The 16,617-nt window shown below is 42.3% G+C and overlaps 1 protein-coding gene across 1 annotated transcript in view; it reads left to right on the forward strand.

The window, feature by feature from the left end:
* The window catches only part of B3GLCT (beta 3-glucosyltransferase), a 974,893-nt gene that overhangs the window by 522,922 nt on the left and 435,354 nt on the right, over nt 1–16,617 (forward strand). The window contains exon 6 of the mRNA XM_085621666.1: nt 60–171. Coding sequence (XP_085477792.1) covers nt 60–171 — 112 coding nt within the window. The remainder of the gene's footprint in view (nt 1–59; nt 172–16,617) is intronic.

Below are 16,617 nucleotides of genomic sequence, written 5' to 3' on the forward strand. Positions count from 1 at the left end.
GGAAACCTTATTACAAAGTTCCAATAGTTGCTAAGTAACCATTTATTTATTTTTTCAAGATTCTCAACATCCTACGGAAAAAACTCATCATGGATGTTCTTCTGTGAAGAAGATACAAAAATAAATCTTGCGAAACTACTGCATACGCTTGAAAGATTTAACAAGTCCAAGGTATGAACAAGACCGCCTTCATAAGTGGTCTCAGGTGGGATTTATGCTTAAATAGTTATTTTGGTGCCTGCTGTGTTCGACAAGCATGTTCAGTTCCCTTTCTTTATTAAGAAATACACAGTCAAACTGGCAATGACCCAGCACAGTTTATATTTCACCAGTAGGGCAGAGGAGTTGGTCATGTCAGAAGAGGACTGTTTCTCGTGTTGTTGTTGGGTCCAAATGTAATTGGAGACACACAGGCTACAGATTCTGTGCAGCCACTCACTTATTTGAGACCATAAAAAAGTATTCTTAGAAAATGCACACTTAACAATGGTCACAGTTTTCCTGTCTCCCCCCACTGAAAAGACAGTGCATGTTAGAAAGTGTCAGACAATTACATTTTCTTTCTACGATATGAATATGCGCAGTATTTTAGGAACACATCTGCTGTTAAAAGAGCTTGATTTTCCTGTTAGTGTTAGCCTAATTACAAGTGAGCTCAGCCTCACAGACTGTGGGCTTCTACAATGTGATTGGAAGTGAATTTGCCAGATGTATTGAATAAAAAAAATGGAACCTATGACTTATTTGCCAGTTAGGGAAGATCAGAGATGCTAGAAGTTTTGGGACACAGTAGTGTCAGACCAGGGTATATTGGTAGGTCACGAGCTAGTGTAAGTGGTGTATTTCCTGTTGTTGTGACTGATGGGGAGATGAATGGATATGGGCCGTGGGTCTGTGCCATAGACCCTGGTCATGATTTAGACATTACATCCGCACTGATTAACATTTACAGGAGACCTGGAACCCCTGACCTTCCATAAGACTGCCCTAATTAGTGCTGAGGTATTTATGCTTGCAAACCCCCTCCAGAACGTTGGGCTGTCACATAGCCATTAGAGTTGAATTCTACGATGTTGCTATTGAACCAAATTTCTCTTGTCCATACCATGCAAGACATGAAATGCTGTCTGTATATAGATTACATATCTTTATAAGAAAAAGAAAAAAAAAATGTTTTAAGTACTATTCAGAGATGCATGCAAATATTTGGATTATATGGAGCAAACCTTGTTGACAAGCAATGGTACACTCTAAATAATAAGGAAAAGGACTCTGAAGGATTGATTACGGTGTGGAGTGGGTGCTCTTCTAGTTGGAGAAAGTGGTGGGGCTGCAAATGGATGAGGTGTGTTAGACCTGTCAGCCTTAGGGTGGTCTTCCCCCAAACGTTTTGCCTACTCCCCTCCTGTTAGCTGGAATTAGGACTATGTACAATTTACAATTTATAACTACTTACCAGTGCTGAAGTGCTTGTGCTCACTCCGTAAACATGGTAAACGCGGCCTACACTTGATTGGCACAATTAATTTACTTGTAAGTCCCTAGCAAAGTGTTACAACATGTACCAAGGGCCTGTAAATTAAATGCTACTAGTGTGTCACCAGCACTTATTGCACCACCTGCTTATGTATCCTTTTAAAACATGCCTCAGGCCTGCAATTTCAGCCTGTGTGCAGTTTTAAACTACAAATTTGACTTGGCAATAGAAACGTTTTGCCAGACCGAAACCTCCCTTTTTAATACATATTAGTCACCTCTGAAGTAGGCCCTAAGTAGCCCATAGGGCAGGGTCTTGTGTATCTAAAAGGTTGGACTTTTTCTTTTAGGTTTGACATGTTCTGTTAGGGGAAAAAACCCTCAATTTGTTTTCCACTACTGTGAGGTGTACCTCTTCCATAGGATTACATTGGGTTACCTTGTTACGTTTAACAAGTGATAACTTTCTTTTAGGAACATGTGGCAATGACACTTGCTGTCTAAAGTAACAGTAATTTAAGATAATTTTTAATGGTAAAGTTGGATTTGAAGTCACTATTCGGAAAAAACCACTTTTGAAAAGTTGACATTTTCTTTTCCTTACTATTTGATGACTGTAGCGTGTTTTCTGGTTCACGTGACTGTGTCACTGTCTGTAGGAATACACAAAGTCCACCTGCCATGCTAATAAAAAAGGGGGAGGACAGGCCATGCTGCCAGGGTGGGGGGGGGGGGCAGAGCTATGCACAGCCCTACTTACATTTCAAAGAAGCTGCCTCTACACACTCCCAAGGGGCTCTACACTAGCCTTTTGCCCCCGCTCCCCGGACATCCTGGGACCAGGGCAGGGATGACGGAAATTCCAGAACCATCTGAGGCAAAGTGGGACTCGAGACGTCCCCTTCACTTCATAGCTGGCACCAGGTAGACCCAGTCTTCATTTCACTCCTGGACCTGATGAGGAATCTCAGAAGGCCTGCCTTGCTGCTTGAGGCCTGCTTTGTACTTCAGAGGACTGTCCTGCTGCTGGAAACCTACCTTGAACTCTCAAAAGGATTGCCCTGCTGCTGGAGGACCACCTTGCTGCTTGAACCCAGGACTAGCAGAGGGACTTCAATGGCTCCAACAACTTGACCCTGCACCTTGTCTGAAGTGAGTCCTGCCCTCCAAGTAGTCCCCACCCAGTTCTGGACCGTTGACAGTGGTGCTAAAGGTGTCCAAACAACCTAAATCCAATCTTAGATCTGCCAAAAAGTGCTTTGAGAACCGAGAGGAGACAAAGACCTACCTACTCGGTGATCAGCTCAACGCACATCTCCAGTCGACCTGACTTTGCAGTAGCTCCCACTACATTCTTCTTCGCAGCAACAAATCCTGTTCAGCAGCTTTTCGCAGAAGAGGTATCCGGACTTGTGGAGCCCTTGTTGGCTACATCCTGTAGATTCATTCCACTGGAGATTTTCGACTTCCAAAAAGAGAGTAAGCCTGAACTTAGAAATCTTCACTGTAACTTTATCCAGCAAAACCCAGACGATGCTGCTTCCTCCTTGGATACTGGTGGTTGCCTTACCCCACTGAACTTTACCCTCTAAGATATTTTTCTTCAAAATGTCTCCTGAAACCAAAGGTATGTTGAGACAGGACCCAATGCACCATGTGTATCTGAACCATGCTCCATCGTTGTGGACCATAACTTTCAACTTTGCCCTGGTCTCGTGTGATAGATGTCTGTGGTTGGCACTTTAATCTATAGGGGGGAGGTTTTCACTTTACAAATTCATAACTCCGGTTCTACAGATTTGGATTTTTATCTTTTTGGTGTCAAAACAATTTATTGAATTTTACTCTAGTTTTCTAAATTGTTGTGGGACTTTTCTTGTGTTGCGTTTTCACTTTATTACTGTTTAAGTGCTGCATAAATACTTTAAACATTGCCTCTAAGTTGAGCCTGACTGGTTTTGTGCCAAGCTGCCAGAGGGTTAAGCACAGGTTAATTTTGTGACTTTTTGTGGTTCACTGTGACAGGGATTGTGGTTGTTGCTTTATTAGGGATCTCACCACACTCAATCGAGAACCCAATTTCTCACACTTCACAATTGAGTTTTATAAAGCATAGACAGTCAATAGATAAAATCAAATGTGCCCAGTTATAGCACTTCTACAAAAGTTATTAGGACAAGGAATGCCCTAAAACTCACCAGCTTTAATTGATACTATGCAGACCTGTAGCTTCACCCTCACTGCAGGCTTCTTAGAAAATCTAGCAACCAAATTGCCAACAAAATTTCAAAAGCTTTATGATCCTAACATTCCCCCATTATTACAAACACTTGAATAATAGAAAGGGAATATTCATGCAAGACCCTTGTATACCTCACCATGGCTTTCCCCCTAAAATGGAAAAAGAAACAAACGTAGTATATGCGACTCGAACTACACTAAAACACTAGGACACATTTGTGAGAAGAGGGGAAGTGACATCTTTCCTTTCACCAAGGTCAACAACACTACAAAACCCTGATTTTGCGCCAGGATATCTAGACGGGGGTTAAAAAATGACTAGAACACAGGCATGGGTAAGAGATTTATTTGACAATATGCACCCAAGAAACCTTGCCTCCTGTTCATAAACATGGCAGTTACAGCAAATCAATTTATACAGATATAATTAAAGTATTTACTGGGCTGGGCATGGCAGAAACAAGAGATCTAGCTATCAATGAATCCTAAATAAAAGACAACTCAGTGTTATACAAGTTATTACGTAACTTACAATCTACGCCCAAATCAACATGTGTTACAAAGTGGGAAACCGAATGGGGAAATTAGTGATGACTCATGCTTAAACGCTTGGACTAGAGCAGCTTCAGTATCAATACGTTGTCAACGCAAAGGAAACAGTTAAAAACTTTCGATGAGATGCCCTGCTTGAATCCACAAACTGTTTGGTCGCCCTACACATGGTGGAAAGGATGTGGGGGGAAAAGGCATTATGGCACACATATGGTGGTCTAGCAATGGTGCATAAACTTTCTGGAAAGAGGTACTAGAACAAATCAAAATGGTAACAGCAATTAAATTAACCCCCTGACTTTGCTACTAGGTGAACCAGAAGAAAATTCTGAATGCCCACTCACGATTACATTAGGCAAACATCTTACGTATGTTTTAGGCATCTGCAGACACCATCTTTCACTGCTGGAAATGACCAACTTCCCCTGCACCCTGACAAAATGTGGTTGATCTATGCCATGGAAGAGTTAAACGTGGATGTCCATGACTGAATGGACACATTTGAGAGCCTCTGGGTAATGTGTTGAACACATGCAGACCTGGCTCCACCTCTGAATCCCTAAAAGCAGAAAAACCAAGTGACTTAATAAATGCAAAATTGAAAACGTAAATCACAAATACTTTATAAGGGACTGTATAGAAAGATTGGGGGAGACAATTAAACTGTGGCAAATATTCATCCAAATTGAACAAACATGTTAAAAGAATTTTGTTGGAGCTATTTGTCAGAAACAAATGTTTTATTCTCATTGTAACTGATAGTGACACTATCAACAAGCATTGGCATAGCCAATAGGTCTCGCTTTTGGGACCTTATAAGTGTTTAGCCATGCAACAGTTGCATAACTAAATAGTTATAAGGTCTCAAAAGCGAGACCTATTGGCTATGCCAATGCTTGTTTTGCCTTGCCGCGGCGGTGCCAGAACAGGACGCGTGACTGTGCAGAGACAAGCGCTCCACTATGCTTATACAATATGCCTTGACAAAACCCAACACCCATGACAGGAAGTTTCTAGAAACTCAGTGAAGGAAAAAAAAGAGAAAGAAAATGAACTGTGGCAGTTGAGGGAAAGCAGCGCGGGATGGAATTCCTGTGGTTTAATTGCTCGTTTGGTATCTAGCTAACTGCCTTTATCACCCGCAGGTGGCTGTGGGAGCCGTATCGGCAGGCAGCTGAGCTCATCCTGCTCACTCAGGGGTGCAGGAAGAGGCCAGCGGGTGACGCCGTTCACAGGCACCCCTCTGGTGGGAAGAAGCCCTAAACTTTCTGGGATGTTCTCACTTCTCAGCGAGTCGGCTCCAAAATAAATTAAATGCCCAACAGGCATAAGCAAATGCTCCCATGGAATATACGAACGTAAATGTTTACTTTTTTGCTATTACCCTTCTTGCTGGTGTGTACCATGGTATGCTCCATTTTCCCAGCCCTGGCCCTTATCACGACCTATCCCTGGCACTGAGAGGAGACAAAGTTATTTGCCCCGCCCTCGTGAAATTTCCTGGCGACTAGTTACAGATGGGTTCTACCCGAACTATTTATTAGCAAAGGGTTTTGGGGCCTATAATGGACTGCTAAGTAGACACCCTCAGTTAATTCAAGTTGCACATTTGACTAGCTCTCTTTGGTCTCATGGTGTCTTTCAGTGTGAGGTTGTTTAGTAACCAGCCCATCTACCCTTGTTATTGAAATGAGGAGTGGGCATGCAGCACGGTCTCCTGGCACCAGAGTCGCCGCCTAACCCACCAAGGACACCTGCAGGCATAGCCCACCAGTGCCAACTCTCTCACTGCACTAGTATTTAACACTGCATACCAGTGTGATTTCTAACACTGTCGCCAGTGCTAGTTGTCACACAACATACCAGTGCGACAACTTCTCTCACCAGTGCCCCCCCCCACACAAAGGCAGCCAGGGTTTGGCCCGTCTTTGGACCCCATGGGCTGCTAAGGTGTGTCACAGTAATATGATGATTAATTCTATATCGATATTTGCTGCATGCGTGCTTGCACGCAGCTCATAAATAGAACTCTAAGAGAACAGTATGGGCAGTATTGGAGAGCTGAGGTGAGAGTGTGTGGGGGGGGAGGGAGCTGCCAGTTACAGTGAAAGAAGCACAGAGAAAGGATTCACAGGGCGAAAAAAAGATCAGCGAGAAAAGCAGATAAATTGACAGAAAAAGTAAAGAGGTGAAGAAAGGGATGGTAAAATAAAGGGTAAATAAGAATTGAATGTGAAAGGAAGCCAATAACCGTGACGGGACGTGTGTAAGGAAGGAAGGCGGGCAAATTGTGAAAGGAAGGAAAGAGTGTTGAAGGAAAGGTAAAAGGACAGAAAGAAGGGTGAACAGATGTAAGTGAAGGGGGTGACGGGTGAAGGGTGGTGAAAGGGTGGATGAACGAAGGGTGAAAGGAATTGTTCTAGGACGGCTGTGCTTCACTTAAAATGTACCATTAGCGATTCTGTTCAGAGTGGGAGGAGTTTCATTTCCATTTCCTCTCACTGCCCACTGGTGCGACTTCTTCATAGTGTTTCTGGGTGATAGTTCTCCACGCAGTGAGCTATATACTAGTGAGACGGGGGAAGAATGAGATTCGCTTGTACTTACAGTAGCGTGCCCAACTAAAAAGATGGCACAACGAGGAGAGGGCCGGGAGAGACAGGGTCTGATGGATGTTGGAGAGTAGAGGGGGGGAGGGTAAGAGTGCTAGTGGGAGGGAGAACATTATGAGACGTAAAAAACATCCCTGAAGCGCTTCTAAGGTGAAGCCCATCTCTGGGCACACAGGATGTCACTATAGTTGTTTAAAGCTCCAACACGGGGAAGGCTGGCATATGGTGAGCACTTTCGCCGGCGCTTTGATGTCCTCAGTGGCCGCGCGGCTCACTGAGAACATCAAAGTGCCCGCGAAATGTACACGCAGGCTGCCAAATGGTGCGCGCGCCCGGCGCACATGCACTGTAGTTGGGGGCCGGAAAAGCACTCGTTTGCACTTCCAAATCCCCATTTTCTATAGCTCTCGCCAGAGCAGCGCTAAAACGCTGGCTCAGGCGAGACCTAAAAATGGTTAAATATAGTTTGGAGAAAAAAACGGAGATGAAAGATTTGATCTGCACTTTGCTCTGTATACTTATCTATTAGAAGCAGGAGAGCAGTATGTGGTTATAAGCCACTGTCATGTCAAGAAAAGTCGGTCCCGCCCGCAGCATTCTTCGCAACATCCAGATCAGATCATCTGAGATGGTTACTACCATATACCTTGTTCTTTGCTAGCTGACTAACTAACTAACTAACATATTGCTTGTGTCAATGAAAGATTGCATCTCTACCACCCGTTCGTGCTGTTCTGCTTCAGAAATCTGATTTAACATAGACCTAAAGTTGTCAAGAGGTTATAGGGTGGCTTTGAATTTTTTTACATATAGAATTATAGATGGGTAACAGTGAATAACAAGCAGGTTTTTTTACCGAGGGGTTCTGAATGAGGTCAAATAGGCGAGAGGGAAGCTCGAGTTGTCTATCTTACCTGCTGTCCTTTACCACAACCCACTACCTTGCCTCCCTTCCTTCCATCTCCTGCACCTGTCCTTTCTGCTTTTAAAGAGACAAGCAGAGGTGCACTGACAGGCTCTCAGAGAGCCCTCTCAGCTTGGTCTGGAAGGCGTTTATGACATCACAACAGTTGATAACCAGTTTTGTAACCAACTGTTGTGATGTCATAGCAAGGAGTTATGACTTTCAGAAACTGGAAAAACGATAGAGGCTTTCTATGAGAGCCATAAATAACACCTCTAAATGTATTTGTCACAACTCCTGCTTGCAATGAGAGGTTTAGGCATCTAGGGAGTGCTGCTTTAACTGAAGGAGGAAAAGCATTTTTTATGATTGGCAGTGGAAACACCCCTTCGGGTGAACCAGTTGCTTAACAGTTGGCAATTAGTCTTGTAAACGGTGTCTTATTTATTTCTTTGCAGCGTCATATATGGAGGGGGAATGGAAGGGGGAAGAAGACAGGGGCAAGGGAGAGAAAAATAATTAAAAATAGCAAACAGAATTTCTAGTAAAATAAAGTAGATGGTAGAGGCTTCCATAACCTGTTCCGAGAATGTGTATATATTTTTCAGAAGAAGTGTTTGGAGATATTATACACCTATATGATGACTGTCAAAACCATTCCCTTAGCCAAGCACTCAATACGAAAGATGCCCCATTTCAGACTGTGCACCTCAGTGCAATCATACCGGGCATTTGTGTGCCTCAAACATTTTGAGTTGGTTGGCTAACTGTACCTAGGCTTGCGTGGACTCACATAACCCTCCTCAAAAGCCGGAAAGAGGGAAAACCAATGAATAACATGCAGAAGGGGTGCGGTAACATCAGTTGTATGTCTCTGCACTGTTGCAACCCAACTTGATTATGACAGAGAGCGTAAACCCATCTCTGCTAATAGCATTGCAGATGGCAGGAGATCCAGCAAGTCTGTGGGTCTTTTCCTGCCACTTCCCAAAGGCCCCATATCAAAGGCAAACCACCCTTGAATGGCAGGCAATCAGTATGCCTTCAGAGAATTGCGCCTGCCAAGGCCCAAGCTTCCATTACAATCAAGAGACTAGTGCTTTGCTATGCGTGCCAAACTGCATGCAAATTCAAAAAAGGGAAGCCAGTAGGTGGTGTTGCTGATTTTCAGACCCTTTTTAATGGGAGGGGGTGTGGTCAACATAGATAAAGAAAAACATATCTCTGTATGTTCACAAATGAGTAACGAAAAATTGGGTAAAGTCCAAGATGGGGGAAGAGAAAAAGACCCAATTTACAGGGGAAGTGCCTCCATATGGGGCTACCCATTAGTTTAGACCTAATGATGTAAAGGAGTGATACTTAAAGGGTCATTCAGAACCTAGCGGACAGTCCTCCCACCAGGTCTTTGTTCCCAAGGCTGCAGACCTCCCTTCAGATTTAAACATTCTACACCTCTGTGGGGGAGATCTCTCCGCCTTCAGAGCACCACACTGTGTGGTGACTCTGCTAAATATACTGATCCTTTTGAGACAGGCAGGCATATGGGTTCTACCCATCCAGCAAAGGGTGTTGCTTTGCATTAACAAACTCCTAAAGAGGGAGTTTGGTTATTAAAAAATCATTGACCCTGATATGCAGTTTTTTTCTCCCAGCACATGTAGATAACGTCTGTTGTTTCCTGTTCAGGGTCCCAGTTGGTCCCAAACAGGAAAAATGCACATTGGATGGACTCTCCTAAATAAGACAGTCATTCTGTGGCAGACAGGCAATTAGTCCAAGTTTTCTGATGGTGGAGCCATCTGAGGCTCTGCCAGTGGAAACCTGATGGTTAATCCTCCTTTAAGTGGGACAGGCAACCCGCGACTCAGGCTGATGGGGTATCCGCTGCTTTTTGGCAGATGCTCTGCATCCACCAAACTAGAAATGACCCCTAATTCTACATTTAGTTAAAATTCTCTATTGAAGGTCTCAACGCTACCAAGAAACAATACCACCTATTTATTTTCTTTTAAGGAGATTTTTTGAAGGCATATTTGTTCACTCATGACTGAAAGAAACCATTGTCTGATAGCCAGAGGGTGACTGATTAATCTAGACACTGACAAACAAAATCTTGTTTACCGAGAGACAATGAAAGGGAAAAGATTAATATCACCGACTTATCTTGCATGAGCCAAAAGGGTATTTTTATGCATAGCGCAATCACGGGATGGCAAAATATTGGTAAACATCACTGACATTCCAGCATCCTCTCCTTTACATCTTGTGCAACAAGATGAGGTTCTGAACGATGTAGCTTTCATGCATTACCAAAGCTAAATAGTGAGATACTGTTGCAGCTATACATTTGGCATGGCATTGCACTTCAGGAAAAAGTGAAAGACTGGGCTAGTTGTTTTTTATTTATTTATTTTCTCAAATATTTTATGGGCATGAATTAAGTACCAAAAAAGAAATATCAGCAAATTCAATGACATGCAAGTCCAGCATAAATCCATAGTAAGATAGAAATACTGTTTGCGATACATGTACCAATACTAAATGTTACTAAAATATAAGAAAGGAAAATAAATGATGGGGGAGTGAGAAAATAAGCCATAGATGGAGAGAAGAAAAAAAAGGTAAAGGGACAGGAGGAAAAAGAAGTGAGGAAAGACTAAACTAAACTACAAAGCAGGGTAAAGAGGGCAGGTGATTGTTAACCAAGTAAGATCAGTGACGAGGCTGGTTTTCAAAACAAAGAAGGAGCAGGGTTACGGAATGAAACAAATAATCTCAACGAGAATTTGGTACAATGAAAATATCAGCTTTCTATCCAATAAAAGATGTTGGCTCTTTTCAGAAAATGGGATGAAATACAGGATGACAGTTGCAAAAATGTTTTTTAAAGTTGGATTTTGGAATATACCTGGCGCAATTGTGAAGCAAGAAAGTTGATTGTAATCGATCGATTGGTCTAGAAAGAGCATAAATTGTTGATTTTTCTGCTGATCTAATCCAAAATATTAGTAGGGAAAAGAGATGAGTTCCCAGTGCTATGTATTCCAAGATTTCTGGAGGCACACCCTGCCGATTTCCTGAATACTAAAAGGAAATTATAAACTTTTCACAGGAAAGGAAAACTGTAAACGCCTCCAATTGCTTTATGTGCATATTTAGTCACAGTGTTAGAAGTCAACTTGTCAGAGAATCTCTTATATACACAAATGATACCCCAATTGATCGTTTCCTAGAAGATGAGGAAGAAAAGACTGTAATCTAGAAGCCATAGCCTTAGAGAAAGTTTTATAATCTAAATTGACCAAAGAAATGGGTCTGTAATTTTTGCAGTAGTGCAGATCTTTGCCATCTTTCGGGAGGCAAATAAGGGCTTCAAGAAAAGAACCTGAGGACTTCGAAGAGTCAGAAAAAGATTGGATTAAAGGAAGTAGTTTGGGTAAGAGAATTTAAGAAAATTGAATATAAAGTTCTGCAGTAAAACCCTTAATCCCTGGAGCTTTATCTTTTTTAAGGGAAAGCATAACAAGATTTAAACAACACATCTCCTTTTCCAATGATGTAGAGTCTGTTTGGGAAAAACCTGTTTTTTAAATAGAGGAGAAATATTGTAAAATGTATTGGTCCGAAGGTGAATGCCCTGGTGTGTATAGGTTGGTATAACAATAACGAAATTGATCAAGAATATCGGAGTCAATGGAATAAGTCTGATCAGTATTGTCCATAATTGATTCAATAAATAGTCTATTTTTTCTCATTTTAAGATAGTTTGCTAACAACTTACCAGACTTATTTTGACCTTCTTAATATCTGGCACTAGTTTTAAGACTATAAGATGAGGCATACTCAGTAAATACTTTGTTAGAAATAACTTAGCTTTACTGAGTTGCTGCAAGTACATGCTGACTTGTGTGAAAAAGTGTAATATGTATGTTCAAGACATTTGATATTCTAGAGTAATGTTTTAGAAAGAGCCTGAGATGCTTTACATTTTTTAAAGACAAACTTTATGCTCAAATCCTGAGCGAAGGCTTTAAAAGCATCCTAAATAGTACGAAAGGGAATAGTATCGGAAAGATTAAAATGATAATATTCGTGAAAAAAAGAAGTAAAGGAAGAAGTGAAATTTGTGTCCAACAGCAAGGAATTGTTGAATCTCCACCGTTTTGAAGAATCACGCTTAGGAAAAAGATCTGTTTGAATTTAAACTGGAGCATGACCAGAAATTAGGATGGTTCCAATGTCCGCAACATGTAAAGATTGAGTAAGATGATGTGAAATAAAACTATGATCTTTCCTAGATTGTGAATGAGGGACTGTAGAAAAACGTGATTTCCTCAGAGAGGGATTACAAAATTGCCAAGCATCTGTCAAGTGATGCTGACTAATAGCACAGCCGCGTCTCGTGCAGGTAAGGGCGGTGGGGCTGGGTAGGGCGGTGGGACCGGGTGGAGGGGATTTGACAGACGATGACGAGGGAAAATTATTTATTTATTTAATTTTCCCTTTTAATCATCTGTCGAATCCTCCCCAACCCAGCCCCACCGTTCCACCTCTCTTACCTGCATGGGCCGCGGCAGTAATAGCATGTACAAATGTTTTTTTGTGACTTATTGGGAGCTTAGGGGCCTATTAGCATGGCGGGCGGATCACCACCGCCCAAACGGCGGTGGCGATCCGCCCGCCAAAACACCCCGCCGGATGGCCTTTTACCCCCCGCCACATTAGCATGGCGGGGGTACGGTGGCGGACAGAAAGAGCGTACGCTGCTTTTCTGCCGGTAGGCAATCGTCACGATTGCCTACCGGGCGGACAAGGCCAATAATATGGTGGCGGTGCCTTGCAGGCACCGCCATCCATAATATGATGCGTGCGGTAAAATGCCTTTCCATGGTGGAGACTCCGCCGTGAAAAGGCATACGTTCTTTACTTTGGGTGCCCATTGTGGGCACCCGGGGGGGTGGGAGGCTGCACTTGGGGGGTACCCATAGTACCCCCCTACATTGGCATGCACAAGGAGGCAGGCACCACGCGGTGCCTGTCACGTTGTGCATGCCAATGCACAACATGCATATTCAACATTGTGGCGTGTGCTGCGTACAGCACCGGCCGCCATAATGTTGAATATGCGGGATGCGACCGCCAGTGTGGCGGTCACATCCTAATTGCCGGTGCGGGACCTCCGCACGCACCACTGGTGGCTGGTCCCAGCACCGCTAGGGTGGCTGGCGGACTGTAGTCCGCCCGCCATCCTAATGGACCTCATAGTGTGCTGAAGTGTCTGTCTACAATTGGATCAACGCAATAATTACAACCTCCTGCTACTGTTAAATTATCATCTGAGTGCTGTAATAGTTTCTGGGCAATAGTAGACCAAAACGGACAATCAGGGCAAGTAGGGCCATACACATTGAACAAAACAACTTTGTTAACAGATAATGTAAGCAATAACGATCTCCCTTCTGAGTCTGATTCTTGTGAAAACAATTGGACCTGTAAAAATTTGTGGCATAAAATGAACACCATTTTTTTTTTACCACTACCCGGTGAATAAAAACACATCACCTACCCAGTCCTCGCATATTTTCATACAATCCTGTTCTTTAGGATGGAATAAACACTCAATATGAGCATTACATTTTGACAAGTGCGTTAGTACTCTTGGACGTTTGATAGGAGAGTTTGAGCCCCTGACATTCCAAGAAACTACTGTCAAAAACATTTAATAGATTCAATGCAATTAATACAATCAGACTTACTATCAAAAAGATTGAAAAACATCATACAATTTGTTAGAAATTATAAATTCAATAATAACGAAAAAACAAAATTACATGTCTAAAAGAGAAATACAATGTTTAAAAGAATTGAAAGAAAAAGCAAGAAAGTTAAAGAGGAGAGGTAAAAAAAAGAATAAGGCGCATAAGAAAGAGAGAGTTTGACAAGAAGATAAAAATAAAAATAATTATACCTACGAGAAATATTGATGAGGACGGGGCTGACCACATGGGAAGACAGAACATCGAAACCCCAGAGGAAAGGGAGGGACACAAAGGGCAGTGAAACACATGGTGGGAGACAGGAACATGAGACAACAGGATATGAATTCTATATGGAAAAAGTATTTTTAGTAGGAGACATTAAATATTATTCAGAGAATGTTTCCAAAACTATAGGGAAAGCTCAAGCCATAAGTTATCAGTAGAAACACATCTATCTAAAATGTTGCATATTTCAAGCAATGAACCAGTACAGAAGAAGAAACGTAAAGTCAAAAATATGAAGCATTATTTGGATGGATAAGGTGATGCAGAAAAATCCATATTCTCTGTCTTTTGACTTGCAAGAAATTATTTCAAATGGGGTGGATCTTCATAGGTAGTAGTCTTATTATTATATGTGACCTTGAAAAGACAAGGGTGAAAAAGCTCAAATCGAGCTCCAAGAGAACGGAGCAACTGTTGCATACTCAAAAACTCTTTTTGTCGGTCTGCAATGATCTTGGCATAGTCCTGAGAAAAGATTAAATCATGTCCAGACCATGATATACGTTTGAGATGCCTGGCAGCTGAAATAACTTGCATTAGCTCTGTGTACTCTAGAAAATACAAGATGGCTCCTTGAGGTTTCCTAGAGGAGGTTGGGACTTTGGGGGAATGTCCAAGTCTGTGAACCTGTTGGATGTTAAGAGATGGGCCTTCAGGCAGGTTTAAAATCTGTGGTAGGAAAGTCTTGAAAAAGGAGATAGGATTTGTGCCCTCTGTGCCTTCAGGTAGACCGTAAATGTGAAGGTTGTTTCTTCTGTTGCGATTTTCTAAATCTTCAACCTGTCTGTGTAAGCTAGTTACTTGATCCTGATGAAGATTAACCTTAGGAGGAGTATCCTTGAAATAGCAGATTTGTTGTTCCACACTATAGATGCGTTCCTCCATAAGATTCCATCTGTCCGAAAGATTCTGTAACTCAACATTAGTTTCTTCCATTATTGAGCGCAAACCTCTTATTTCCTCCAATAACCGATCCAGAGAGGCATTAGGAGGAGACTTAAAAGGTGGCAGTGGAACTTTCTTGAGTCTATTAATTGACGCTTTGCTAGAATTAGCTTGGAGAAATGTAGCAGGTGCAACTGGGGAAGAAGCTACACCAGCATTCTTGTAATGAGAAGCGTTCTCCATTTTGAAGTGATTGCGTAGCGCAGGAGAAAGTTTAAGGGACTTGCCTGAAGAAAGCTTGGTCAAGCACGTCTTATTTTGTAATCTACCCATACGTAGGAGACAATTTGGAGTAGATGAGAAGAAGTGTCTCAATGGATAAAAATAAACCTGACCTATGCTAAAAAATATTCCCCTGTATGAAAATAAATCTCCTCAGGAAAATCTTGAAATAGATTGAAAACTCAATAGAATGTGTTATTAAGCCCCAGCAATAATGAGAGAATGAAAAATAACCAAATACTTGATAAGGTACAGTTAAGGCAATATATCTATTAAACGTCAGTCAGAAGAGGAAATGTTGCAAAGAAATAAAAGTTGCCGCCCGAATAAAGTTATAAATGTAAGGAAATAGCAGCTCCAAACATGCACCACTTGCAAGCGTTAACAGCGACACATGCCTCACTTGCAAGAGTTAAATGCAGGAAGAGTTGTACAGACTTGCATCGTCATACTCCAGCGCGTGCCCTCAGCTCTCCATAAAATGCCAGCAACCCATGAAGGGAAGACGCGCTCTTGAAAGGAGGTGGTTCATGTGCTTCCAATGCATAAAAAGATAATGAGCTGCATCCTGTGTGCTTGTAGAATACATACCTGGCAGCAAAGCCGGGTTTACATGATAGAAGAGTTTCCGTCAAATCTGATTCAAGTGCCGTCGCACGGAGCCTCAGTAGCACGCAGCCATCTTCGTTCCGTGTCAAGACACGTCCCCCTCATGTGTTTGTATGTTAATCTAGTTCTCTGTTTGAGAAGTTGAGGTTGGACAGTTACCATTGGCTCTGGTGTGTAATTTCTGTTCCTTTATCTTCCTAGTCAGATATTAACGCTTGTATCATTCTTCGGTCACATATTCACTATTGTATCATTTATTACCTCTTTTTTTAATCCATGAGAAGTACCTTTGTAAGGCCTGTAGGTCCTGTAAATTAGGCAGAAAATTACTTTGTTTAAAGCTATAGGCCCCCATAATATTTCCATACTTCAGTATTACATAAACCATAGCTGATACGATATCCCTTTATTTGTTTAGTGATGTATTAATGATATATTGTGCCACGTGTCACCTTGTTATTTTAGAGCTATGCATAGAAACACAATTGTACAGCTTAACGGGGATCGCAGAAGGTTAGTCTGGTAAAGTTGATTACCACCTCCACATTCTCTTCCACTGTCTTGAATGCCCTCTTTTTCACTGTCTGATCTTGCACATATTCTTTCACAACCCCATCCCTCTCCATCTTAGAACACCCTGCTCTTTCTCTTTTCCTCCCAGTTTCTTCTCTGTACGTTGGTACTCTTGCTGTCTCTTACTCACAATCACATGGCAGCAGTTTTTAAATCGTTGGCAGAAGCCCAGCTTAAATGCAATTAGGACAAGTCCGAGGTCCTCTTCTACGGGTCTTTCCCTCCATTCTTCAGGGACAACCTTTGGCCTACGGGCTTCCCCATGCCCAAATCAACAGGGAGCCCAGTGAAGAATTTGGGGGCCTGGTTCAGCGAGGACCTCTGATTCTCTCCACAGATAAACAGACTGGCCGGAGTGTGCTTCGGCACATTGAAATTACTCAGAACATTTCTGCCACTGTTGCCTAGATCAGCCAAAGAAATGGTGACTCAGGCT

This window comes from Triturus cristatus, chromosome 8, assembly GCF_964204655.1.
Source record: "Triturus cristatus chromosome 8, aTriCri1.1, whole genome shotgun sequence".
Taxonomy (NCBI): domain Eukaryota; kingdom Metazoa; phylum Chordata; class Amphibia; order Caudata; family Salamandridae; genus Triturus; species Triturus cristatus.